Raw genomic sequence first — 27737 nt, 5'->3', positions numbered from 1 at the left:
GTGGCAGCTGCAAGAGCCAGAGGATGCTGGAGGGGGAAGCTGGAGTTTAGGAGTGCTTCACTGTTGGGGTGTTTCCAGCAGGGAGGCTGATGATCCCTGCCCCACAGGCATTTGCCCCTCTGTCAGCAGCACTTTGCCTCCTGCACACACTTTCCTGGCACATTGACCCACTGGAGTGCCTTTTGTCTTGGCTCCTCCTCCTGAGTTCAACAGGAATCTGTGACCTCTCATTAAGTGTGGAATTGTCACTCTTTCTATCTCTGCTTTTGCGCACAAGACCAGAATCCCATTTGAATGAGAGAAAAGTTACCAGGAAAATGTTCAAGGACATCTCAGGAATGGAGAGATGAGGGTCCTGGCCACTTTTGCAGACTGACATGTTATTAACTGAGGAACTCATGTGAATTTCTAATGAAATGTGCTGTGAAGTCAAAAAAGTTGAGGAATGTACCAAGTATATTGCTGTCTATCTCCTGGAAGTTTCTGCTAATTTTTACTAAAGGAAAGACTACAAGGTATCTGGCTACCCTCCCTAATGCTAGAAGCACAGACTGTTTCAGATATAAGGAGAGCTATGAGCTAGTGCCTGGCAACGTGGTTCATCTCCCCAGAGCGTGTTATGGACGGGGGAGATGGAAATGGAGGTAGCTGTCAGACCTATAATTAAAAAAATGTGTTTCCATATTGAAATTTCTTTCCGTTGTCAGGAGAGATGGAAATACAAAAATCTCATTTATCTTATTCCACAAACTTGCTAGACGTTCATACCAGAAGGCTCCAGCCACATCAGAAATAGGAACAGCTCTTTCTAAGTACCTAAAATAACATGTTGAGCCTTATCACCAGTGTGCACAGCACCAGCAATTCCTTTTCTAATGGCAGTGGAAGCACTGAAAATGGGTACAGGACTCTACAGTCTCTTCTGCAGGGAGATCTGGGCCAACTTTTCAATCATGAGCAATAAAATGCTGGAAAATCACTGTTTATGATGCAGGACCATATAGGGCCTGGATGCACAGCAAGGCTATTGGCAGCAGTGCCATGTACTTGCCTGTATAACAGAGCTTTAGGCAGTTCAGGAGCAGAACAAGGCTTTTATTTACTTAAAAATCGCAATAAACATTAACATTTCTATTGGCTTGGCACTCTGGAGGAAGGTTTGCTTTCTAGCCCATGCCTGCCTTGGACAGCCCAGCCACTATCCCATCCCTGAGGTAAGAACACGGCCCAAGCTGCAACTCCCTACTCTGGTCCTGGAAAATCAACACATCAGTCTCCTCATTGAGCTGGGAGGTATCAAGCTGCCTTGATTGATCCAAGCTATTTAAACCAACCCCAGTGCTGTAATGTCAAGCAAAGCAATGCAGTGAAATCACTCCAATAAGTTTTTTTATGGGTAAAAGACCAGAATTTTATTTTTTTTTTATCTAAAGTGAAAGCTTTATCTACATGGGATTTGATTAGGAAACCAGATATATAAATCAAGAAAGCCATTATTTTGACACCCCTGAGCTCTGGGCTGCCTTTAATACTAAAGGCAGTAGAGAATAAAGGGGAATGTAAGAAATTCCCCTGATCTATCCATGAATTTATGTCAACTTTATTCCTCCAGTGGTTTAGTGCTTATGGAGTATCTTCAGAGCCAGGAGACAAACATTTTCACTAGTATTGAAATAGTTTTGAATTAAAGGAGGAAAAAATAGGCAAGCAAGCATGCCTGTTCTGCATTCCTAAACATGGGTGTTATGGAACCACAAGGCAAAAAAAAATCCAGTAAAACCATATTTGAGAATGTTTCTTTGGGGAATGTTTAGATGGTGGTTATTTTTGTCATATTTCTGATGGATGAAATTAAATCCTTCTGCATTTCTGCCAGAGGTATTTACATAAGAGACCACACAGCTCTGGAAATAAAGGAAATGGGTGCTGTGGCTGCCATGCTCACATGGGAGCAGCTCTCAGTGTGCCAGGTTCCAAGCTTTCGGCTTTCTCATCCTCCCAGTGTCCTGTAATGACCCCCTGTGCCTGGGGCTGTGCTTCCAGGTGAGGAACAAAGGCTGGCAGGCAGAGCGACTGGAGCTGGGGCTGATCCTGGGTCCATGGCCACAGGGTGAGATCCAGGGACCCTCAGCCCTGAGGTGACCACAGGGACCCTCACCTCCAGGGAAGCAGCCAGGGACACTCAGTTCCAGGGTGACCCCAGAGACCCCCAGAGGACCCTGAGGCATCTCAAGCCTCAGGGTGAGGCCCAGAGGCTTTCAGCCTTGAGGTGAAATCCAGGGACCTTCAGTCCCAAACTGATCCCAGGGACCTTTCGCCCTGGGATGAGACCCTGAGGCCCCCATAGGACCCTGAGGCCTCTCCAGCCTCAGAGTGTGATCCAGGAACTCTGAGTTTGGGGTGACCCGGAGGACCCTCAGGCCTGGATTGCCCCCAGGGACCCCCAGCCCTGGGGTGAGACCCAGGGACCCCCCAGCCCTGGGGTGACCACAGGGACCCTCACCTCCAGGGAAGGAGCCAGGGACACTCAGTTCCAGGGTGACCCAGAGACCCCCAGAGGACCCTGAGGCATCTCAAGCCTCAGGGTGAGGCCCAGAAGTCTCCAGCCTTGAGGTGAAATCCAGAGACCCTCAGTCCTGGGATGAGACCCTGAGACCGCCATAGGACCCTCAGGCCTCTCCAGCCTCAGAGTGTGATTCAGGAACTCTGAGTTTGGGGTGACCCCGAGGACCCTCAGGCCTGGATTGCCCCCAGGGCCCCCCAGCCCTGGGGTGAGACCCAGGCACTGCCCCAGGGCCCCTCAGGCCCCACAGGTGGGCAGGCCCAGTGCTTGGCTGCATCCCAGGCTTGTGGAGGGCCTCAGGCCAGGCCTGCCCTGGGCCTGCAGGGCCGTGTCCCCTGGGCTGTCCCCACAGCCACAGGACACAGGTGATGCTGCCCTGAGTGAGGCTGGCCATCTTCCATCTCCCTACTCCCTGCAAGGCACTGTGGCACCATGGCCGCTGCTGGTGGGGAGAGGCCGTGAGGGCCGTGGTGCTGTTTGGGGGCTCCCTGCCAGGCTGCCAGCCCTGAGAACAATATGAACTTCAACGTCTGGAACATCAAGGAGATGCTGAGCACACCGACAGCCCTCGGGTGAGTGTGGGTGGGGAGAGATGGAGAAGGGATGGGGTGTAAGACCAAACACTTGGCAGGGGTGATGACAGGTGAGGTTAAACATGTCCAGAACTGATCTGTGGCTAATTAGGAAAGTCTAATGGAAATTCATTAGCCTGCCCTGGGATCCTGTTTAAGTCCCCAGCCTGCCAGCACTGCCATTGACCCACAATTGGTGGGAATCTAAAAATCAGCATTGGCTGGAAGCTGGACCCTTGTCCATTCAGGGTGTATTTGGAGAAGCCCTGTGAGCCATGCTCATTTCATTAGATAAGTCAAGTGTTCCTCTTGCCTGTGCAGAGGGCAGATAGAACGAATCGTGATGTGCAGCATTATTGCACATTATGTAACTCAAAAATTATTCCATATCCTGCATTTATACACATGGCTTGTTTCCTTCCCAGCAGAAGCCAAAGAGCAGCTAGAGCTCTGCACATCTCCAGTCTACAGTGAAATAACAAATATTCAGATATAAACGTCTGGAGGGCAAATATGTAAGACAAGCTGCAATTTGTACTTCAGAGCATCCTTTGTATCACATGGCTAAAAAAGGCAGTGGGACTCATCCCCTTTTTGACTCCAGAAAAGCTAATTGATGAATTTGGTACTCTGGCCCTCTATTAGTTAAATAACCCACTTACATAACTAACTTGTTCAAATTCACAGTTTTAGTCATACTGTCTCTTTGGCCAGATGTTACCAAAATGATGGATGATAATGAAAACATAATAGTAATTTTCTTGCCCATTATAGAAATGCTTGTCATATAGATATTAATTAACTGAATTTTGCACAGATGCAGGGGGCAAAGGGGAGCCAATTTAGGGGAAAATTTATTTCTATCTCTCACAGTTTTGTCTTTATAATTGTGCATTGCTTAACTCTATTGTCTTCTTGGTACCTGCAGATTAATTTTGTTTGTTTTATGGGAGGTTTGTTAGTTTTCAATAAGTTGTTTCTAACTTTGAAAACCTGTGACTTTTTTCAAGTCAGAGACTGAGGAGGGGAAGTTTAGAGAATATATTTAAAAGACATAATATATTTAAAATATATAATTGCATTTTTATATTGTATACATGATATATAAGATCTATTTTTAAAATATATAAATAATTCTGTGGAGTTGTGCCATATGGAAGGAAATGAGTGGAAGAAGTACAGGTGCCTATTTGGAAAGGAATCACTTGAATTTCTTCCTCCAAAGTAGCCTATCACCTACAACATCTTCCCTTTTAACTCATTTATTAATGCAGGCAGAAAATATAGGCAAGATTTTAACACCCACTCATCAGCATTTTCCACATTTTTTACAAGTGAGTTCAAAAGGGTCAAATAGGGCATAGAATGTTACTGGAAATGCAACTGGGTTTTTAGAGGAGGTAAGAAGGGGGAGAAAATTTTCTGTGGACAATTAACTTTTTCTAAAGGAAAGAAAAGTTTCCCACAGGAACATGTGAATGTGTGTGTGTGTGTGTATTTAAAAAGGGGGCAGAAGTGTTGATTACTTTTCCCTGGCTGACTTCTATTACTAGAAACCTTTCCCACCACAGCAGGGTATGCTGTTTAATCCCCAGAAAACTCTGTCAGGGAGCTTTAAAAATGAAACATAAAATCAGCGTATAATCTAGGCAGAGCATGACTCACTCTGTGAGTTCTTTGCAAGTTTGAGTCAGGGTGTTACTTCTGAGAGCAGCTGCCACCAGGTCCCCAGGAAATGCAGAGCTCCAGTGATGCATTGCCCTCACAGACACAGCTCTGCACAAGCCCCAAAGTGCTCTGGGTTTTATTTGTTACTGTCAGACACACAAGTGCTTCTCTGCAACCCTAACAGCCTGACAAATAGGGAGTGAGGAATCAGAACCCCTGCTCCAGCTGGTTTTATGTATGAATATTGACATAACAGGGATTTGAGAAATGGAGCAGAGGGAATAAGATCAGGTTGGACAATAGTATCAGGGTGCCAGTTATTTTAGAGGGTGGAAGAGGGACACCTGACAGCTATACTGGGAAAGCTTAGGCTCAGTTGAAGTGTATTGACAAAGGACACAGTTTTATGGATTGAAATGCCAGCCTTCATTAGAGGAAGTGCCACGTTGAGCAGTGCTGCTGTCTGCCCAGCCTGGAGAGCTGGCAGAGGGAGATCACAGAGGATGAGGGAACAGCAGCCACAAAAGCACTGATGCTTCAACCAGCCTTTGACTGACTGGAGAAGCATCACAGGGGTGTGGTGCTGAAAGTACATTTTCAGGCACCATCAACACCATCAGCCTTGGCCAGGGGCTCTCAGGGGAAGGCACACATCTTGCCTTGGCCCTGAACTGAGCACAAGATCCCTGTTCAGGCTATTTGCTCTTGTAGTGCTACCATGAGAGTGGCAGTAGGGAACTGGAGTCAGTATCTCTGCAGGAGCTGCAGAAGCCAAAAAATCCACTGCTGTTAATGAAAAGAAAAAAGACACTGGAATAGTAATAATAAACCTCAGTAAAAATTAAATTAAACTGTACAGCCCAAAGGGTTAAATGGTTGCCTGAGGGAGAAGGATTATTTAGACTTGATTGTACAGATTTGAAATTTAAGTTATGAGAAATTTCTTGTACCATGAGGAAAGAAGTAACTTGGAAAATGCATAAAAGCTACTCATATACTGACTCCCAAAGACATCAGAAGCAGAAAGCCTGCCAGAGAGTGTGTAAGGCCAAGAAATTATGAAAATATTAAAGAGGCATTCTAAACAGCTTCTTGAAGTTAAGGCCTACTTGGGCCAGTACTCTGTATGGTTTATTTCTGCTGTTGAGAATAATTTCCAAGTTTAAAAACCTCATTCAATCCATTATCCATGAAATTCCATCCCAAATCACAAGGTCACATATTTTGAAGTTATATTAAGGTTCAAGAATAAGCAGAAAATGAAGAAGACAGGCAAGACAAAGACCAGGAGAGCAGCTGTAAAATTCTAGAGCCTCACAGGAATGAGAAACCAGGGCTGGAAGTGCAGGCTGGAAGATGGCTTCAGGCTAGAGAGGGAAGTAGCAAAAAAAAATCCTTATCTCCAGATGCCTAACTTTTAATATGGTTGGGGATGAATTTTGTGGGAGCAAACAGGGCCACTCTGCAGGAGTGCCAATCTCCTCTGAAGGAAAAGGCTCTGCTGTAACTGGCAACCTGCACAGGACAAAGGGCTGCATGGATGCCAAGGTAAGGATGTCTGGGCAGTGTTGAATCACAGCTGAATGAATAATGAAGAAAGTCATAGAAAGTAAAAATGACCTTGAGAAATTAAAATAAGACCAGAGGGATTTTGAACCTGAAATCTGGAAACTGGAGGCAGTGTTTGAGCTGAATAACTGAGAGGGATTTCATCGTGGTTAATGCATTAGGGCCAGTGCCAGAATGTGTTTGTAGAAATTCCTTTTAGGATGTGGTGCAAGTTATTTGCAGCAAGCAGGTCATGCCATTCCACAGGACAGGAAGCAGAATAATAATTTTCTGCTGTGACTGTTTCCAGTGAAGAGATGGCAAATGGCTGGAGGCTGCAAGAGCAGCTAAAACTCTTTGATTTTAACTCCTCCAGCTCCCCTGTACCCAAAGCCAAGGCTGATCCTTGCTCATTTGCTGAGCACATTGGCAGGCAGCTGATAGTGAGGATGAGAGCAGAATAGCAGAGCTACAGACAGTTCCTATAGATACAGGCTAAAGGCAGGAGGGAGAGCAGGTGAATGGCAGCTCCCAGAATTTATACTGGATTTGTTGTGATTCAGCCCTGGCCCCTAAATGAGGAGGAGCAGAAAGGGCTCTGAGATTTTCTGGAGGGAAACCAGGAGAAGAGAGACTTTATGGCACTGATCCTACTCAAGATCTACTAGGAGAGAAAGATTTCTTTGGGAAAGAGGCTTCACTGCACTTTGAAGAAATGTGTCAGAAAGGTGTAAGTGAGCTTCACCCACAGTGCTTGAGAAGAAGAAGGATGTTGGCACAGGTTCAGTGGGGATGACAGAACCAGAGAAAATCAGTGTTTATAGCAGCACTGCAGATAAATGTTACATTGCATATTGTAGAAGTCTCAGTTTACTTTTTCAAATGACTCTTAAACCTTGGTGTTGACACATTAGGACAGATCCAAACAACAGAATACAAATAGCAGTTCTTAAAAAAAGATTGATGAGGCCTATGGCAATTTACAGTTATGAAGCTTTAGTTTGTCAGTGTGCCTAGAATATCTAGGAAACTTTAGAAGAGGGTATTTGTTGCATGCCATGTTTGTTTTGAGGTAAGCCAGAACCTTTGAATGAAAAGTGAATGTTTGCATGTGATTGTGTTAAAGACTTGGAGTGGAAATCAGAAAATTAGAAAAATGAAAGAAATTCCTGAAAGTTCTAACTCCTCCTATAAAGGGGGGATTTCCACTGACAATGAGGAAACAGAGCCTGGGAAAGTCTTGCTGACCCCCCAGATATGCAGAACGCTGCAGATTTTTTAGATCACGCTCATGTCACGGGAAAGGGTTGGAGCTGCCAATATTGCAATACCTTGCATTAAGTTAGGTTGGAAAATGAAGTCATTTGACCATCAGTCAGCAGAGGATGATTTACCATTTTTTGGAGCTGTCAAGAACTTTTTTTACATATCTAAAGCTGGTTTTTCTCTGGATGAATATGCTAATGCCAGTACCAAAGGAATGTTTTGTGCACCAACACAGATGATTTGGAGCATGGCTCATGTTAGCAGAAAGCCAGAAGTTCTCCTGAGGTAAACTATTGCACTCCTCACTTAGGAGGGACTGCTAAGTGGAACTGCATACCTGGGATGTTTCCTTGCTGTTTATGGGAAAGGGTTTATATTTAGGACAGAACATGCACCCCTGAATCTCAGGCATTCTGAAGGGAATGGTCAGGTGGTTTGAAGAGCTGCAGTTGCCTGATCACGGATCTGATCCCACATCTGATCATCCTTGTCTGATCTCTCTGGCAGGGACAGGCCTGGGCCAGGCATGGCCAGGCTGGCTTGCCCAGATGGTCTTGTTAGTAAATTAATTGCCAGCAGTGTTAAGCAAGGGATAAAGAAAGCATTGCTCAGGGGAATGAGTGCATTCAAAAGAGACATCTGTTTCACCTCGCCCTTTAATTTGCAAAAGTGCCATCATTCCTAAACCAACTGCTGAGGTAGTGGACTTAAAACAGAAAAATTGGGCTCCAGAGCAGCCAACAGCTGCCTTTGGTTGTAGTGCAGAGTAAGCCTAGGAAGTCACTTGGCTCATAAAGTCCTGTCAGCTCAATACTCCTCATAAAATCTTTGTTATAAGAATCTTGTTCTTCAGGTAGTAAATAACACAAAGCATCTGAGAAAACGAGTGTACTCTGGGGTGTGATATTCACAATTTCAAAGGCGGTTCGTCAAGACCACAAAACATCTGAAGATTATAAAAACCCTTCCTCAAACTAAGAGGGAGCTTTTTTTTGTCTGGAAGACAGAAGGATTTATAAAACTGGTGCAGGAGCAGAAAGATTTATAAAACTGGTGCAGGAGATGTAATGCTTACATTGCAGGCAGGGCCCCTGCCTGTGTGAGGTCAGGGTAGCCCATGTGCTCACATCTCCCCCACATACTACCTGTAGATTAAGAATTTTTTTTATTTTTTTTTTACAAAGCTTAGTTGAGAGGGAAACAAGAAACTGTGCAAGTAAAACTGTAGTCATATTTTTTTCTTAGCAGATTTAGGGTCCAGAGAGGGATTAAGGGAGAAGGTTTGAATTCAGACAGTCTTATCAGGCTTTTTGAGAATTCAGGAACCCATACCTCATCTATTTTTGCCTGCAGCTCAGTGTAGTCAGTGAGCTTAGAGCCAAAATCATTAATATGATATTGTCAGTGACACTAGTGTATAATGGAGACCAAGCAGTTCAAGTGCTGCTGCTAAATCCCCTCCCTGTTGTGTCTGTGATGTTTGGGCTCCTTCCAAAACTGGGGATTAACCAAACACGTCACTGCTAATAAATGTTGAGGTGATCATCTCTTGTTATACACATGAGTTATTATCCTATTCCTTCTCCTTTACTTGTATCATTTGACAAGGAAGAAAAATCTTGTGTAGATTTTTCATTAATTATTTTCATTTATTTTGGTCTCTGGTCTCCAGCTCCAAAGGCAGCAACACATCTCTCCATCTTGGTAGCTCAAAAAAAGCAGGAGCTGAGAATATAAACCTGACACAGTTTTTTTGTGTTTGGTCCTAACCTAAACACTCTGCCAGACCTTGTGGATGTGGAGCAATGGAATAGTGATAATTTAAACTGAAAGATGGTAGATTTAGACTGATTGTTATGAAAAAATTCCTTTCTGTGAGGATGATGAGGCACTGGCACTGGTTACCCAGAGAAGCTTAGATGCCCCGTCTCTGAAAATGTTCAAGGCCAGAAGGGATGGCACTTTAAATAACATGGTGCAGTGGAAGGTGTCCCTGCCCATGGTGGGAGGGTTGGAACTAGGTGATCTTTAAGGTCCCTTCTAACCCAAACCCTTCTACAACTCTTTGTGAAAAATGAAAGTCTTTTATATGTACCTTTGCTAACAAAAAATTGAAGTCAGGCTCCAACACAATGAGAAGCATTGCAGCTGTGCAGGGAAGCCCTTGTCTGATGGAAGCTGCTCCTGTGCCACAAGCCTAGTCCATAAAGCAGGAGAGGAGTATGAGAGTGTTTCTGAAGAGGAGTAGAATCAGAGCAACACAGCAAAAAATCAAGGATATCTAGGAAAGATTTATTTGAGTAATGCTCAAGGGAAACAAGAGCACTTTTGAGTAGCATGTTAATATGTTTGAAATACTTCCAACAATTCATATCAGTTCACCCAGCCATATGCTACCTCTATTTATTTGTTGTTCTACTGTGTCAGACTTAAGGCATCTGGAGAATAAACGCCCAAGAAATGTCAGCAATAAGTCAGAAAGGTTTATTGTTTATTCTCTTGGAGTTGCCTTCCAATTTATCGAATCAACACCTGAGTTACAACAGAAATTGTTATCCAGAGTAGCACTTCCAGCAGGCCATGTAGGGAATTTTGTTTGGCTTTTTAATTACTCCAGACTCATTCACCTCCCTCTCTGCCCCATTTCAGGCCAAATAAGTTTTCCATGAGGAGCAGCACTGCCAGTGACTACTCGAGCCTGAGTGATTCTCAGCTGCTCTTTGGCTCCCAGTTCTGCCTGGAGAACGCGCAGTCGGCAGCGGCACCGCTGGAGCTGGGCACGCAGCTGGGACAGCAGAACTCCCAGGATGTGAGTCTCACTCCCTCAGCCCTGTGCAGGCACACAGCCACCATTCAAAGTTCATGGAAAATGCTGAAATCAGGTGGTAACATTTGCAAATGTCAGTAACTGCTGAAATCAAGTTGTCTTCTTCCTACATACACATCCTTACTGTGACAAGACAAAGTAGCAGCCTGGTCAGAGTAATGTGGTATTTATAACAGATTGCTATAAATTATTATTGAGATAGGTATGATTTTCTTCAATCACATTTTGTAAGTTACTGAAATAATATGAAATTATTCTCAAACTAATGTCTTTAGACCACCTGCCTAGCTAAGTCAGAATATTACATCTATTTTTCTTTCAAAAATGATGTATTTCACTTCCTTAGCTTTCTGCAAGGATGACAGAGCTACTCAGTGTTTGCTTCCCTGCACTGACAATGACCTTGCTGCTCTGTTAAGGTAGATGCTTGGATGATTTTGGATAGGGGTGAAGAGTTTCTGTGCTCACAATATTCCTCCTACAGCTCATGGTTTCTGGTATTGCCAGCCTCCATTAAAATGGTTCCTGTACAGCCAACAGAGAGAATCAGATCAGAATAAACACACCTGGAGCAAAGATTAGGGAAGAGCAGTGGTGCCAGCTTGGAGGCTCCAGGCTGTCCTTCAGTTCCAGATGCTATCTGCTGTCCTATGTATTTTGCTTAGGAGCAGTTTTCATCAGACACAAAACAGGAAATTCACTTTTCACAATTGAAAAACATTGATGGAATTTGCATTTTTTTATGTTTTAAGGAAAAGGCATTGCCATTTACGTCACACAGTGTCTGGAAATTTTGTAGAATGAAGCTTTCATATTAATATTAAATTTCTGTTCTAAAATGTGTATTGAAGCATGTGAAAAACTCATCTACAGTCTGTCGATGTTGCTAGTTGGCAGCAAAATGATGTCATCCACCAGGCAATTCAATAAGATTTTTTTTTAGATTCCTGTACAGGGAGATTCTACTGACAACTTGAACTTTTCTACAATTTCAGGAACACTGAAATTCATTTATAGTCCCTGTCTTGAACATAGAAGGGAAAAAACCCAGCACACCTTATAATTGTAGCAAACTGAAAATCCTCAAGATGAGAGAAAAGCCTGTGTCTGGAGGAATTTGGGCTGGGTCTCAGTTCCACAGAGAGTTGATCTAACTAGGCACACTAAATGAGGCATAATCTCACAAAATTCTTAATCTCCTCATCCAATGTAATCTGTCATGTCCAATCACTGTGAAGTCTGTCTGCACTGGATAAACAAATGGTTTCTTCTAATTAATATTCTGATTATTTTTGTACTTCAACAGTTTTCTTTTGTTTGTGTCACAGAGTGAGCCCAGTATTTTTACCAAATACCAGACAAAACCACAGTTATTTGATGAAGAAACAAGAGAAAAGGGTTCTCTTAATTTTGGTGCAGGAAGAGCAAAAAGTGTCTTGGAAAATTTTGAAGTGAATAAGAACAAAATAAAGGACAAATATGACCGGTATGTGGACATCCACTGGAAATTCTCTCTCTTCTGGTGGTTTTCACTCTCTGCAGCTCTTTCTTCCCCTCTTACAAATCACATATGGCATATCTGCATATTTCTCCAAGAAAAGTATTTTCAGGTTTTAAATAATTTCTAATTAGAAAGAGTTGCAAGGTAAGAGAATATTGTTTATTTGCAGTTTATGTAACGCATTCAGCCATAAGCCCCACTGAACAGCAAAACTCTAACCTGAATTTACCTTTGTCTTTATCTAATCAGCATTGTTTCTTTTTTTCTGTATCGATTCTCTGTGAAAACCCTTTTTTCTCGAACTTTTATAGGCTATGTGCGGAGTGATAAAAGGGACTCTGAGGATGGCCTTCACATTTGGGCTAGATGAGGGGATTGCCAATCACACTTGTGTGCAGATTACATCTTTATAAACCTGCACATATCTCTAGAATTTTATTTCCATACGAGATTTTTATGTATTGTTTTTTTGGTAACAGACAAGTGTTATTTGCTTATGTAATTTGCATCTACTCTTTGTCAGACATCAAGAATTACAGGTACCTGTAGGTCCTGAAGGACTTCAAGGAACAAGCCAGCAATTTGAAGCTCAAAAATGAAATATGGCAAACTCCCCAGTGCACCTATAAATAATTCTTAGCACTGTACATTTTGTAATGTAACATCCAAAGTGAAGTGTGTTTTTATTGAAAGCCTTTGATCAAATCTGGCTATGTATCTCTCCTGCCTTTTTAATGGGCACTGCCTTTCTGATAAGACAAAATTTTATTCTCAATTGCCTATTAGAAGAAGATTTTTGTAATGAAATGACAAAGTATTTTTAAATGTTTAGGCATCACTCATAATTATTCCTTATTTTTTCTTTAAACGGATTATGCTTCTTCCTACACTCCAGACTTGCTCCCAGATTAGAAGCCTGTTTTTAGAAATAACTATATTATCTTTTCAAAGATAAGCATATAATTTATCAATTTATATCCCCCTCAAGTTTGACTAAGAAAATTAGTATCTTCCTTTCCACAAGGCTAGAGAGATTTCTCATAACTAGATTCTACCTGGCCTCTGCATATTTTTGGCTGTTGTAATTTAGATCACTCAAATGATTGACTTCAAATGACCCAAATCTTCAGAGAGGAAAAGGTTATCACTTTGCTTAGCAACCATCCGTGCATTTTGGTGTGGCAAGTTAATCATGAATATAGCCTGGTTCCTGATACGCTGGCTCAACTTAAAAGGGCAGATAACAGAAACCGCAGGCATAATCTCAGGAGAAAAGGATCTGCAGTATTTGTTCTTCCTGGCCTGGGCTTTGTTGATGCTGAAGCTTTCCCCGTGTATTTCCCACAGTTATTTTAGTCCAAGCACAATAGCCGTGTATCGCAGCAACTGGCGCGTCACAGGCTGGGTCCTTCCGGAGCCGATAACACAGCGCTCACACCCCAGCAGCTAATGGACAGCTGGGCAAATGCCAACTAAAAATCTGACAGAGAGCCAAAAATCTGAGAGTAAAAACCCCATAACTTCATGTATTTGATATATATGAGCATGTGTGAATATGTATTTTTTTCTTACTTTACATTGCAGAGTCCATGTTTTCCTGAAACAACTGAGGTGACTTCAAAGGGTTATGTCCCCTGAAGTAATCATGGGTGGTTCTGTGCTAACATTTCATTCTACATTATGCCTTGCAATGTTTCATGTCTCATTTTTACAGTGATCTTTTCAATTTTTGTACACTTCAGTAATTTACATTTCTGTTCAATACTTGTTGGTTTTTTTCCATTTTAGTGAAGTCCTAAGCACCTTTATTTCCAGCATCAAAGACAAGCTTCAAGAGGTAAGTTACTTCAAATTCAGAATGTAAAATAATGAAGAGTTAGAAATACTACAGATTATTCAGTATTCACTTTCTCTCCTTTGCTATGCTGATATCTAAAATATTACATTCTGTGTCTTAAGCACTCAAATACTTTAAACCAACAACTGTAAGGGGGTTTTTTGCATATACCATTGCCTTTGTGTCCTTAGGGTCAAGGTCTTTAGGGACTTGCCTCAGAGCCAGTAGTGGAATTTCTTTGGGTCTCTAGAGCAAAACAAGCTGTAGTGGCAGCCTGCAAATATCAGTTCTTTTTCCCTTCTGCCTGAAGAAAGCAGTCTACTCTCAGGATTAGTCATTGTGGTCTGAAGGTGAAGGTCTGTGACCCAAAACTTCTAAAATTCATTTTATTAGTTATTATTAATCCTATTTTACAGATCAGTATCTCTTTTTTGAAATATGTTCGGATTTCATGAGCCTTTTGAGCCATCCCAGATCTTCTTTGGGGTTGCAACCAACAGCTGCACAAATTGTTTCAAGTGACAGATAAACAATAATTTTCAGGCTGTTCCATTTCATGAGTTGCAGTCATTGTTCTGTGGCATCTGGGGACGTGATTTTGCAAAGAAAAGGCAATGTTTGAATTTCCCCATTTACCTTTGTTTTTACAGCTGCCAGTGTGCTTCGAGAAGTTTGAAGAAATGCTTGATTCCAAACTCAAATCCAGTTTGGTTGGCCTAGAAACCCTTTTCAAGACATGTAAGTCCTTCCTGTGTTCCTATTAACAGCAGAGGGCACAGTCAAACTGCCAAATGTCAGCATGTTGTCTGGAGGCTGGGGTGAATTGGGCAAGTCATTCTGCTCACAGCTGTTCTCCCTTAGGGAGGAGAGAAAAGAGGATTTATCCATGGTATGGACTTGTCAGGTTTTACATTCCTATTATCTCATTTTTTCCTTTTCTCCCTTCTCTTGTACTTAGGTGTGGCATGGTTAGACATGGTGCTCAAATTGATAAACACACCTCTGGTTTTGTGTTTTGTCTGGAGTATGATCATTTTTAGGCTATCTGGAGTACTAATGTAATACACAGTAAAAAATAACTTAGATATTTATATCCTGAGTATCCTCTTTCAGTTTTTAGGACTTTCTCTGATTTTCATATGTTAGTTCGAAGTCTTCCATAGCTCCTCTGTGCTTGAAGTGATTAAGTTTTGGATGTAAACAAAACTAGTATTGCTCATTTCTTGAATGAGAAGCACACAATGAAGCACACTATTGCCATGATAAAAGGGTGACCTCCAGAAAAGCCAATAATATAAAATACTTTTGAACAACTCTGTCTCTCAAGTGGCTAATCACAGAATCTTTACTGAGGGAAAATGCTTCAAGAAATCGTTTCTAATTTAGCTTAGATCTGAGCCTTTGAGAGTACATTAATTTTTAATGCTAGTGTGATGCTTTATCAACACTCTGTCAGGACTGCTCAGAGCTTGCTCTGCTCTGTGCCAGAACAAGAGGCCATTTTCAATGTACACAAGAAACGTGAAGTGAGTTGTATCTTGTGAGATGAAGGCAGCAGACCTTCACAAAAGCACAGTGGTATTTACTGTGTGTCAAAATGTGGCTTCCACAAAGCACATCTCTGACAGATAGCTTTTAAATCAACAGAGCCCTCTCAAGCAAAAAGAGTGGAGTCTGATTCATTATGCTGGAGGCCATGATAGGCTGTACATTTGAAATACCAATCTCATTGTACTAAGAACATTCCCTTGCTGTGCTTGGCAAGTGCTCTTGGTGGGACCCTAATGTAAACAAAAATCTGTCTGCTTTGGCCAGCACAGCAAATTCCCTCTTACACATTTTCCCACCTCCTAATTACTTCAGTGCCTCAACTTGTCCACTCTGCAGCAGGACTTTGCCTAATTTCACATAGCTTGTGAACAGAAATTGTTGTCATGGCACTGAAAATCAAATCTATTGTTCAGGGCTCCCCCTCTTCATTCCATACCATTTACTCAGTTGTCCTGTTTCCTCTCCATATCCATTTTCAATGAATGTGCCTTGAATGAAATGAGAAACCTCCCAGAGGTGCATGCTGCTAGATTTTCAAAGCAATTGAAAAGAAAAATTGGCAGTTTCTGTAATGCATCATGCTGCAGAATGTTGAATATATAATGAAAATCATCACATGCTGCACAATGTTGTTCTTTTTATATTTCTGGGAGGTTCATCTGTCACTGGTTAATTGCAGATAAACACTGTCATTTGACTGATATCACAGTGATGGATAATTAGGTTCCCACGAAATAGATACCTACGCCAGTGCCTTGAAAAGAGGCAGTTCCCTTGAAAAACTGGTATAAAATTCCAAAACTCAGGTGAAAGAGCTAAATTCAGAGCTAATAAAGTTCTGAATGCCAGTGAGTGATGATACAGTACCTTGGGATGTGGGTTACATGGCAGAGATATGTTAAATCAGTGGCAGTGAAGGATTTCACATGTAGGAGAGGAATGCAGAAGATGAAGAGAACTAGTGCACCAGAACAGTCCAACAGCTCTGAAAAGCAAAGGAAGGTGGAACTTGAAATCAAGTCTATCTTCATTAAAAGCTTATAAGGAGTATCACTGGTTGCATTTTTAGCAGTGGGTAGCAAGCCTATTTGGCATAGACTGCACAGCCACCAGGCAAGAGCAAAACAGAAAATATTTTTCAAAATGTATTTCCAAAGCATTTCCAAGTGCTGCTGGGCTGCCGTGGTCTGTGCAGGAAGATTTTTTAAAATGTTCTCTTTTGAGTGTTTGTCCATATGTGCTTGCTCACAGTGGATAGAGCTGTGTGGGGCCCTGGAGATGATACAAGGTTTGGCTGAGCAGCTTCCACAGAGGCACAAGTGCTCTGTGCCTCGCTCACATCTCAGTGTGCAGTGCACAGGGAGGTAAAGAGGCAGACAGACCCTGTGGCCTCAGTTCTTCCACCTTATATACATACAGTTTCTCTGGTTGACTTGCCCATTCATTATTTTCTATTTCCTTCTGGTTTCCACTCCTGTAGCTTGTTTCTTTTCATATTTTTCACATTTTAATTTTCATATCCACACTTTTGTTAAAGACTTCTATTTTTTTATACAAATGTCAATTTTCACCACTCAGCCCTCTCTTGCTGCTTTGCTGTTCTGTATCTGGTAGTTCCAGCTGTGAAGGCTCAGAGCAGCTGAATCCTCCACAGCACCTTGTCTGCAGTGCACACGAGCAGCATCCTCCCAGCCTGAGTGCCACAGGCAATCCTCTGACACACTGCCATCAAGGGTGACAAAGTAATGTGCAATATGTCACTTGCAGAGGTATGAGGTGATGCAGTTCTCTGACAAGATGCAGGGCACAGTGAGCAGTTTTCAAACATGACTTGCTTCCAGACTCCCCAGGCCCAGCAGCTGCTGGCAAAGTTTCCAGGGGACATGCTGTGTTTAAAATGGTGAGATTTGAACTTGTTTACCTTGAACAGTATGGTCCAGACTGGGACACCCAATTCAGACTCCCTTATGTCTTGTATGGATTGAACAGTCAAAAAGTTTGAAACTTATTTTAAAAATGTTTTTTTCCATGTAGCTGCTAACTAGACATGCAGTGACTGACAAAGCTGTTGAGGGACTTAACCAGACTCCAAAACAGCTCAGTATGGATGGTGAGAGGAAGTGTGGACGTTCCAGTAGATACTGGAACCCCTCATTGTCACAATTCAGGGCTTGGAGCAGTGTGTGCTGTAGCACAGGGTGAGATCAGGGGCAGCTCATCCCACAGTCCCCTGATGCAGGTGCTCTCTGATGTCTTGTGGACAGGACCCAGGCTTAGCCAGCACAAACCTGCCAGCTGACTGCTTGGAGTGTATCTGAGCAGGGTGCAGCCATGTCAGCCAACTCTCTCACCCTCTGGCACAGCCCCATGGCTGCCCAGGGAGAGCATGCAGAGCTCTGCTGAGCTCCAGAGCTGTCTTCCCTGCCCGTGTCTCACCAGGTTTATGGCACCTCCAATTTCCCCTACTGAATCTGGGTATGGGGGAATCAACCTCCTTCCAAAGTGTTATTTAAAGTGGCTCTGCTGCTAGTGCCAATCTCAGGATGAGCTGCATAGATGATGATAGAGAGACATCAGAAGCAGTTGCTGTTTAATACTCCTGGGCTGGGAGGCTGGTGCTCCCTCCCTTGGCTGCTCAGGCTGTAGTTTTCAGCTGCTGGGAGTGCAGCTGCACCTGGGCACAGGCTGATTTGTAGGGAACTCTCTGCAGCACAGGGTGGCAGCCCTAGCCTGAGGTCCTTCAGCCTTTTATCTCATGCCAGATTTCATATTCCAAATGTTGTTATTGTAAACAGCAGCATCAGAACACAAGGGTACAGCAAATCAAAACACAGCAATGCCTCAGATTGTAAAAACCTGCTTTGTTTAAATTACCCCGAGAGAGGCACAAGTCTGTGCATAAGTCACCCATTAACTGAGTAAAGATTTCCTGTCTGTGATCAAGTTATTCAGTAACTATCTGCCTCAGGGTTTATTTGAAGGAAACCTCTGAAGCAGCCCTTCTTGATCATATTCAAAGAAAAAAGACGTAACAGAGTCCTTGATCTGATCTAATTTGGCTGTCTCAAGGCCTATTTTTTTGGTAAGCCTTTATTAACACTTATTTTTACCTTGTTTATTAGTGCTTGACAAGTCTGAACACTTCTCTGGGTATGGAAGCAGGGAGGGAAGGAGAGTCCCCTCCTCTGTACTGAGGGTTTTTTCTGCAGAATACTCCTACATGTATAAACGAAACGTGTTCAAAAGGCTGGCTGCTGCTTGCTTGCCGGCAGCACGCTGTGCTGAGTCAAATGTGTGTGCAGATCACAAGCCCAGTGGATGCAGGACTATTTTTAGACAGAGGATAGTATGTTGAAGAATAATAGATAGATTAGGGAAACCAGAAAGTTTTAAAAATAATTCTGAGCTAAAATTAAGCATATGGGGAAGACCAGCAAGGTAAGCTTGCAGATGCTGCCCTTCTTGTATCTTCACAATGTAGACATGGAAGATGATAAAGTGACATGAAAAGAGTTTCTTCCTTCACTCAGTACTGCTTTCCTTCTCTTTGTAGGTTGGCAGGCTCCCCCAAAACCTCCTCTCAGATTGCAGGTAGCCTTTGTTTCCAATCAGGGAGATGAAATGTCTTAAAGGCCCACTCAAACATTCACTCCCCCATTACAAACCCATCCTACAAATTACAGATTTCCAGGTTTCTAAAACAGTCTAAATCTGTCAGAGCAAAACACTAAAAGATTAAAAACAGCAACCACATTGACTGCAACAGCATATTGTTAGAAATACCTGCAGATAATCCTCAGAAATCAGCCAAGCTCCTACAGAGAACAAGGCAAAGCCATGTGGTGATGTGCATCCTGATATAATGGAGAAATTCCCCTCGAGCTCCAGTCTGGGAGGTGGTTTTAATTCAGTGTGTATGAGGATGATGCACGGATAAGGCAACTGCAGGGTTCTGTCTCCCAAATGAGAGCTGTGTGCACTGTGCCCAAGCAGGGCTCCTTTGGAGGAGGCAAAGTTAACATCCCAGCAGGGCACAGGGGATTCCTGGTGCCAGGAGGTGCCATTCCCTGTGCCCATCCCTGAGTGGCACCTCAGCCCTGCGCCACCCCGCGCCTCAGCTTTGCGTGGCTGAATGGGACAAACACTTTCAATCTCCTTTCATAAGAGGAGATTACCATGTAAGCACTTAATTAACTTGCAGCTTTTCTCTGCCCATGTCTAGCCCAGTCTGTGTCTTTCCTTGCACATAGACAGCTGGGAAGGAATGTGGACTTCCAGACATCCTGGGGTGCATAGCATTCAGCCAGAGCTGGTGCACTGCCACTCACCCCACTGCCCAGTGTCACCTGTGGCCTCTGGGGCTGGCATTTACTTCCTTGTGTCACTTGCTAAATAACTGAATGACCTTTGACTTTTGCACCCAGGTGACTATAGCAGATTTTAAGCCTGTTTGGCTCATGAGAAGGCCTTGATGAGCACCTGTCAGAGCTGCCTTGTCCCTTCATGCCACTCAGCTCCAGAGCTGATGTTTTCCCTTTAGTTGAGGCTTATTTTTTAAGTTTCTCTTTATTTTTTCTCCTTTTTTAATATTACATGACAACTTCCAGTGAAAAGCTTTGTTTGAATCTACAGAAAGGCCACTGTGTTGTCTTTGACAAAGAAGCCACCTGCATTGTCTTAGAGCATTAAATCACAATCCACCTTTTATAAAATCTTGTTCTTATTCTATTTCCTTTCATATCTTTGAGTACTTTTCTCCTCAAAGTCTGTTCTAAAACCTTTCACCATAAGACAACAAATTTCTAAACCCATAATTGCTCAGATTGTTTTCCTTTCTTCCTTCCCAAAATTTCAAAACCATCCCTGTTTTTTCAGAAGCAAAGCCTGTACAATCACTTTCTGCCTGCCGCTCCCTAATAGTTATTAGCTCTTTAACCAATTCCATCTACAGTTTGACAGAAGGCCACAGCTCACTGAGATAATTAAGTCCCTGGAAGCTTAATGAAAAGAGCTGAGCAGGAGGAGAAGGGATCCCCAGTGCCCTGCAGCCTTTGAGCACAGCACTGTGGGGCAAGAGGTGCTCAGCAAGGAGCTGAGATAAACACTGGAGAGCAGGAACAGCTTCAGATGGGCTCTCAGCTCCTCTGACACCAAAGTCAATCAAACACCTTGGATCTGTAGCAAAAGAAGATTCATTAATTGCAGAGCTCTTGTAGCAGCTTGTTGAAATGTAGGCTTTATTCTGATTTCTCTCAGGTATGCAGTGCTCCAGCACTCCAGGGTTTCAGTTATCCTGGCCCATTGGTTTGGCAGTGCTTTACCTTAGCAAGAGTGCTTTGGATCCTGTTCTGTGCCAGCCAGCCAACATTCCACACCATCTGTACACACCTTCCTGCACCCTTCACAGGAAAGACCAGACATGTTTAGCTCTTTCTCTCCACTCTTTTTCAGCTCTTTCTCTCTGTCCTAATTTACAAATTTAAAGTAGACTTCCACAAGATTGCTAAAGATTTTTCATCTCCACACACAATGCAAGCTGTGTTCCTATCCCATAGTGTATTAGGCACAGCAGTGGTTCCTATAAGAGTAATTGAAGCTATATGGGGGGATTTATATAATTATACAATCATATAACACAAATCCCTGGGGTTTTATCAGTTTTTCAAAAAGACTGACTGAAGCCAAGAGCAACTTGCTTCAATTTAAAACCCTCCCAGGGAGCCTGTGCCTCCACAGGACTCTGCTGGGGCCCCCACTACTAAGTGCTGGGCACAGCTGCCTGGTTCAGGTGATTTCTGACCCCATCTCTTCCCATGACTGGCAAATGGAAATTCCAATTCTTTGCACACTCCTTCATTATTTATCTCTATTCCTTCTAGCAGTTTTCCTTCCATTTTCAGCCTCCTGTGCATTTGTGACACAATTTCTCTGGTTGCACTTCTTAGCCATTAACTTCTTACACCTCCATCCAGTTCAAGCCCCATTTCCCATCACCTGGTTGCATGAGAGTGTTGTTTATACAGGGGTGGATCAGCTATGCTGGGGTCCCCCTGCCTTGGCCATGCCTGTTGTGCACCTGGCAGACAACCAAGCCTCAGCCTTCCCTGCATTCAGCCTACCAAATTCTGCAGCTCTGCATAGCCTCTCTTCTCCAGCTGCCACATTAACAGAGGGCAGTAAATAAGGTTTGGACTATGTGCAGCATCTTATAAATGTCAAGTGTCTTCCATTAAAAATCCACCCCATTGTTCATTGCTCAGGGCTTGGGGAGATCACAGCAGGAGAATCATGTGGTGATTCATGCCAAGCCATGCAGAGAGTAGCAATAGTACTGATAGCACTTTATTCACATTTACAAATGAAAGACCAAATGTGGTTTTTATTGATTTCCCTATTTAGTGGAAGATGCTCTTCAAAGTCACTGCAGCTTGGTGCTGAAAGCTTTGACAGAAAAAAGCCAAATGGAGCAGGCACTGCTGGAGATGGAGAGGAGACTTGCAGCCGTAAGTGAAGAAATTAATCTTTTATTCTGAATCCTCAAACTGAATTTCTCCTGCTTCTTCAAAATACTGACTGAATATTAAATTGCCTTTGAATGGTGGATTATAAAGCAGACTGCTCCTGTTATAATGAAAGGGGAAAGACATATTAAAAAGCTAATTCTAGGCCAGCTACTGACAGAGGCTTACCCAGGCACTGGCTAACAGTGCTGTAAGCTCTGACAAAGCCCTGGTCGGTAAGAGAAGAAGCCAACAGTGCCTTGTTGTGGCAGGCTGTGATGGAGCACTCTCTGCTTCCTCACCTGACACATGCCTTTGCTGGAGACATGGTGCAGCGCATGCCTGTGAGGGGAGAGCAGCTCGTCCCTCAGCACCTTATCCCTTCAGCCAGGTGTGTCACAGGGAGAGGAAAAAAGACATGAAAAGGAAACAAGTGGAATGTGAGTGACACAATGAACTGTCAGAGACCTCCTGGTCAGGGCTGGTTTCTCCAAAGGCCCTGCTGCAGGAATTGCTTTTGGCAAGGATGTGTCACACCAGCACATGAGAAGGCAGTGCTCCTAGGAGAGGGGGCACACTCTGGGTTAGGGGGATGCTCCAGTCCCAAAACTCTCACCTTTGTGGGAGAGTTTGAGGATATCTATTACACAAGAAGATGCAAATTGCTAATCTTTGGCTCAATACCAAACTGACACATAGTACCTAAAATTTCCTTTTTTGTGTGTTTTTTACTGCTTCTGCTCTGCTTTCTGCTTCCCCAGAAAGATGCTGAGATTTTGGATATGAAATCCAGTATGCAGATGCTGAAGGAGGGTCTGGAGTCCCTGCCAGCCCAGCTGAATGAACAGTTCCTGAAAGCATGTAAAGAACTTGGCTTCCTGACGCCGTGTAATGCCTCAGCTGGGCAGCACACGCTTTTGTCTAGTGCCAGCCTGGCCCCTCACACGACAGATAAATCTTTCCAGACCTCCCCTGGGCTGTGCCAGTACTGTGTCCTGAGTGAGGAGCACCTGCACAAGCCATGCTGCCCAGGCAGGGGAGTTTGCAGCTGTTCAGGCTGGTCTTATTTCCCCTGTGTGACAGTGGGACAGCAAAACAGAGCCTCCCCTGGAGGGAACCAGCTCACTGGAGATGGCACATCTAAGGGTGACCTAAACCCAGCCTCAGAGGACAAAGCCAGCCCCATTGCTACAGCAGCCTGTGGCACAGCAAACACCTTTTTGCAGGAGGTGAAATGCAGCTTGGAGACACAGAGCTGCGCTGCCCATCCTTGCCTGTGCTGGGCTGGCAGACACTTTTTGGGGAGTAGTCAGAAGAAACAGTGTCCTGTACCACTGGAAGGGCCTCTACCAACCCCCCTGAGGAAGGCATTCAGGAGAGGCACTCGAGGGTTTAAACCCCTGACACTATCACAGCAGCAGCAGCCTCAAGTTTGCCACCATTCTACACAGAAAGCTACACCTGGGCAAAGACACAGCAACCGGCTCACAAACCATGAGGTGGAGAAGGCAGCTGTAGGGAACAAAACAAAACTGAGTCCAGGAAGGATGTCCTGGAAAAGAGCAATAAGGAGAAAGACAATGTACTCCACTAAGGGAAAAGGTGAACGCTCTGGATGTGCTGACAGTGGGCTGAAGCAGAGGAAGGCAACTGGGATTATTGACTTGGAAAGCTCCAGAAAAAATACCCTTCACAGCTACTTGGTTGATCTCAATTCAGAAAACTCTGACCTGGTTTTTGCAGCTCCCCATCAGCAGATCCTCAGCAATGCTCAGATGGGGCTTACAAAGAATTTCACACCAGTGCCACACTCTGATAAAAGCCTGCAACAACCTGAAAGCAAAAGAAAGAGAAGTCTTGAAATTAAAAAAACAATGAATGTTTCCAGTATAAAAAGGTATCTCCTGGATTCCTCTCCCGAGGAGAATGTACTCTCCCTGTGTAGCACAACAGGTGTACAGCAAATGAGCTGCTTCAGCCTCCAAAGCCCCTCAAGCTCCAAGAAACCACACCCTGTCAATCCACAGGCACAGCAGAAAACAGCCTGTTGCTCTTTACTGTTAGATTGTGATTCTTCTGATTGAAGGGGTTTGTTTCATGCTCAGAGCCCTTAGAACAGGATGACCATTTCAGCTGCAGTTTATTCCTCTAGGTGTGTTACTGGCATAGTCAGAAGCAAGACTCAGGCCTGCATGCTTGAAAGTGCTATTGCCCAGTTGGAGATATTGTAAGGGACTAAGCAGGGCTCTCCCCTGGCTTGGAAAGCTGAAGGGATCTGTGCTGCTTTACTTTCCTGTTCCCAGCAGAAATGCCATGGGCTTGAGTTACACATTTACACAGCAGTGAAGTACCTGACATTCCCAGGGAGGAGAAGGCTGGCAGAGCAGACTGTCAGCTCAGTCAGATTTGGCACCGAGGTCTACTGGAAATTCCTCAGCTAGATTGATACAATGCTATCTCTGTGGCCCGAGGCTTCACTCTGTTTTTCACTCCTAGTATCTCTGTTGGTTTGCTATGTAAAAGTTCAGGTTTTTAGTAGAGTAGTATTGTTCTGGTTGATTTCAATCAGGTTCAGATTTGTCTCAGGAGTGGTTTGTGAATGTTTGGCAGGGAGAGGTTTAACTGAGGAAAACCAAACCCCACTGTCTCAGGTTCGTCCAGTACTGTATGTCTTCTCCTTACGGGCTGAAATTCCTCAGTTTCAGAGATTCCAGGAAGTTATTTTGTTTCTACTTCTTTTGTCTTTTGTATCTCTTGGCTGATTAAAGAATTCTCCAACATACCCTTTTCAAGGCCAGTGGTTCTCAGAAACCAAAGATACAACAGGCAGATCCAGCAGATGAGATGTCTGGACAGTCCCAGTTCCCACAGAGCAAGTCTCTTCAGGGTGCCCAGCTTGGACTGTGAGCAGCTCCCACTGCTTCGGGCACAGGTGTTACGTTTGATTTTTGATCTGAAATGTTACCAGCAAAAGAAACATTTTGGTGTTGACAAAACCAGAATGCCACAAATTCAAATTATCCAGCTATGCCATGGGAAATGGCTGTGATCCCTTTCTTCTGGCTTTAATAAACTCATCTTCACCAGAGGCCAGTGTCTCTATGTTGGGTTGGGGTGGTTTTTTTCCCTTTTTTTTTTTTTTTTTTTTTGGGGTTGTTTTTGTTTGTTTGGTTGGTTGGTTGGTTTTTTGTTTTTGTTTGGTTGGGTTTTTTTGTTTTTTGGTTTGGTTTGGTTTTTTTGGGAGAGGTAGAGTCCTGTTCCAGCAGGTGAACAGGCAGCTGTTCTTTAGCTGTTTAACTCCCCTGGATGGTGGATTCTTAAACACCATAGTTCCTCTATGGTGTTTAAAGATGGAAACCTTCACCCTTGCAGCTTAACATTGGTCCAGTGATATTAATTAACAAGGAGAAGCTGGGGTGGGGGGGATAGTTAGATATGGGGAGCCCTCAGAGCCTTGGGACCCCCTGTCAGTGAAGGGGGTTGGTGATGGCTGCCGGCAGGAGTGGCTGTTATTTACATTGCCCTTGTGTACCCGCCCCCCCAGCACGCTGGGCAAAACCTGTTTGGTGGGCTTGCCACTCCGTGTGCCTTGGAATTAGCAAGGACTGGTGCAGGTCTCTGCGCAGCCCCTGGTGCGGATGCTGGGAGCTCGGCAGCACATGGCTGAGCTTGGAGGGACCTCTGGAGGTGTCTGCTGCAAGCCCCTGTGCAGAGGCAGAGCAGGCACTGGCTCTTTGGCACGCAGAGATGGAGCATCAGTGCCGTGGGGTGCAATGCAGGGCTGCCCTGGGGACCCTGCAGCTCCTTGCCACAAACACACACTGGAACACAGGGCAAAACAAAATTCCTGGAGATGGAGGAGTAACAGCAGGAGCAGCCAGCAATGCCTCCCGTTGCACAGGACAACCTCCCTGGTGAACGGGATGAAGGCCCAGCATAACACCCTGGCCCCCCACAGTCCCCCTGTCTATTCTCACTCAGGGTCTCCTCCAAGGTTTCAGCTGCCAACAAGGGCATTTGTCCCAGTATGGCTGTGAGGATGGCAGCTCCTCTCCCGGCCTTGCTGGACAAAAATGGAAGTGTGTGTGCTGCATGACAGTGGACTTCCAAGATACTCTGCTTGCACCCTGGTGGAGCTGGTCCTGCCTCCCAGCCTGTACTCCAACTCACTGTCACTGGCTCCTTGCTGGGTCAGCCATGCCCCAGGTATGCGTGGTTTCTCCTGCCCTTTGTGTCCATGGAGCTGCCAGTACCAGTGTTTGTGAGGGTCTTGTCCCATCCTTCAACCAGGGAAGGTGCCAGGGTGGTTCCTCCTGCAGCACAGCCAAGGAGAACTGTGGAGGGCACAGGGCAGAACCATAAAACACAAACAATGATCAGAAAAAAAAGCAAAGCTGGGTTCCAGTCTGTCTGAGGGCATTTAACTGGGGCCATTTTCTCTGAAACTCTGAAACTGGAGTTTGGAACCTTTCTTGGGGGAGAACAGTGATGAAAAGCCTGTGACACCAAGGTGGCCCTGGGCACAGGGGTTGAGAGAACTGGATGGTGCATCCTCCACCCAGCTGTGCAGGCAGCAGGCACGTGGCTGCTGAAGCAGCACAGAGCAGGGGCTTAGCTTTTCATCTGCCAGTGAGTCACTTGGCAGAGGAGGAAACCTCTGACAGCACCGAAGATGTGGAGGCGGCTGCTGTGCCCCTGCCTGGTGCTGAAGGTGCTCCAATGGCTGTGGCAAACAGGGCACAGCCAGCTCCCTTCCCACAGTGCCACTGCACACCCAGCACTGCAGCTGCACCTTCCTCAGGGTGAGACCATCCAGCTGCAGTGGTGCCCAGTGCTGGCAGCGCTTGGTGCAGGGCAGGATCACCTGCACTCTCCCCCTGTGTGGCCTCCCCAGCACCAATCCCCAGACCAGCTGCCTGCCCTGCCTGCCTTCTGGGGCCCAGTGTGCCCAAATTGCCCAAATTCCCAGACCCTGCGCTCAGCTGGCTGCCACAGCCTCCTGACCCCACAGAGGAGGGGATCAGGGACCAGAAAATATTCATGTGCTAGTGGTGAACACAGTGTCCTGGGAATGGAGAGGTGCAGGGAGCAGGAGTGGGACACTGTGTGCTACTGCCAGCACACAGGTGCTGTCATGGGGACCTGAGGTGCCACATGTACCTGCTGGCCTGGCCAGAGAAGAGCGATGGTGATGGCAGGACTTTGCCAAGGCTTTGGTGGCTCAGGCACTGCTGAGGTGCAGGCAGGGAGGAGCAGGGGTGCAGGCTGGGAGCTGGAGTGCAGATGTCACCCTGCAGGATGGAGTCCTGAGCTGATGGGACTTTTTGACGCTGTGGCCGTACCATTGCCAGCTCAAGCCTGGGCAGGGTGGGCAGTTTTCCAGCCGGACAATTAAGCAGATTAACCAATTACCTGAACCTTGGCAGGGCCTCACATCCCAGTGGCTGCCAGGGTGCTGCATATCCGTGCTGAGCTTTTGAGAGACAAGTGTGGGGCAGGTGTGGGGCAGGGCCCCCTCAGACCTTCCTCAGGACCCTGCTAGTGGATCCGACTGCCCTCTCCCTCCGCCTACCCCCGGCGGCCGCGGGACCAGCCTCGGCCGGGCAGCCCTGCCCGTCCCAGGGGCAGCATCCCCCGTCCGCCGCCCCGCCGCGTCCTGACCCACGGAACCTGCCCCGGTGCCCCCCGGAATCCACGTCCCGGAGGAGCTGCGCCGCGGAGAACCCGTCCCCGGGAGCGCACCCGAACCTGCCCCGGACTGAGCTGAGCCCCGCGGACCCGCTCTCCCCCGTGGCCGGCCCTGCGGATCCCGTCCCGGCGGCGGCCCCGGCCGTGCCCCGCGCCCCCCCCTCCCGGTGCGGGCGGGCTCCCGTGCGGGTGCCCGCGGCTCGGGGCGGCGCGTGA

The 27737-nt window shown here is 45.2% G+C and overlaps 1 protein-coding gene across 1 annotated transcript; it reads left to right on the top strand.

Moving 5' to 3' along the window:
- The first annotated feature begins 3079 nt into the window (after nucleotides 1-3079).
- Nucleotides 3080-27737, top strand: IHO1 (interactor of HORMAD1 1). Its single transcript, XM_058812745.1, has 11 exons — nucleotides 3080-3135; nucleotides 10267-10426; nucleotides 11773-11930; nucleotides 13734-13782; nucleotides 14433-14520; nucleotides 21733-21836; nucleotides 22595-22832; nucleotides 22917-23892; nucleotides 23986-24060; nucleotides 25815-25912; nucleotides 27343-27737. Exons 1-11 carry the CDS (start codon nucleotides 3080-3082, stop codon nucleotides 27735-27737), a joined length of 2397 nt encoding a protein of 798 aa, XP_058668728.1.

Source organism: Ammospiza caudacuta, chromosome 12 (genome assembly GCF_027887145.1).
Source record: "Ammospiza caudacuta isolate bAmmCau1 chromosome 12, bAmmCau1.pri, whole genome shotgun sequence".
Taxonomy (NCBI): Eukaryota; Metazoa; Chordata; class Aves; order Passeriformes; family Passerellidae; genus Ammospiza; species Ammospiza caudacuta.
This window is presented reverse-complemented; position numbering and strand designations above follow the sequence as displayed.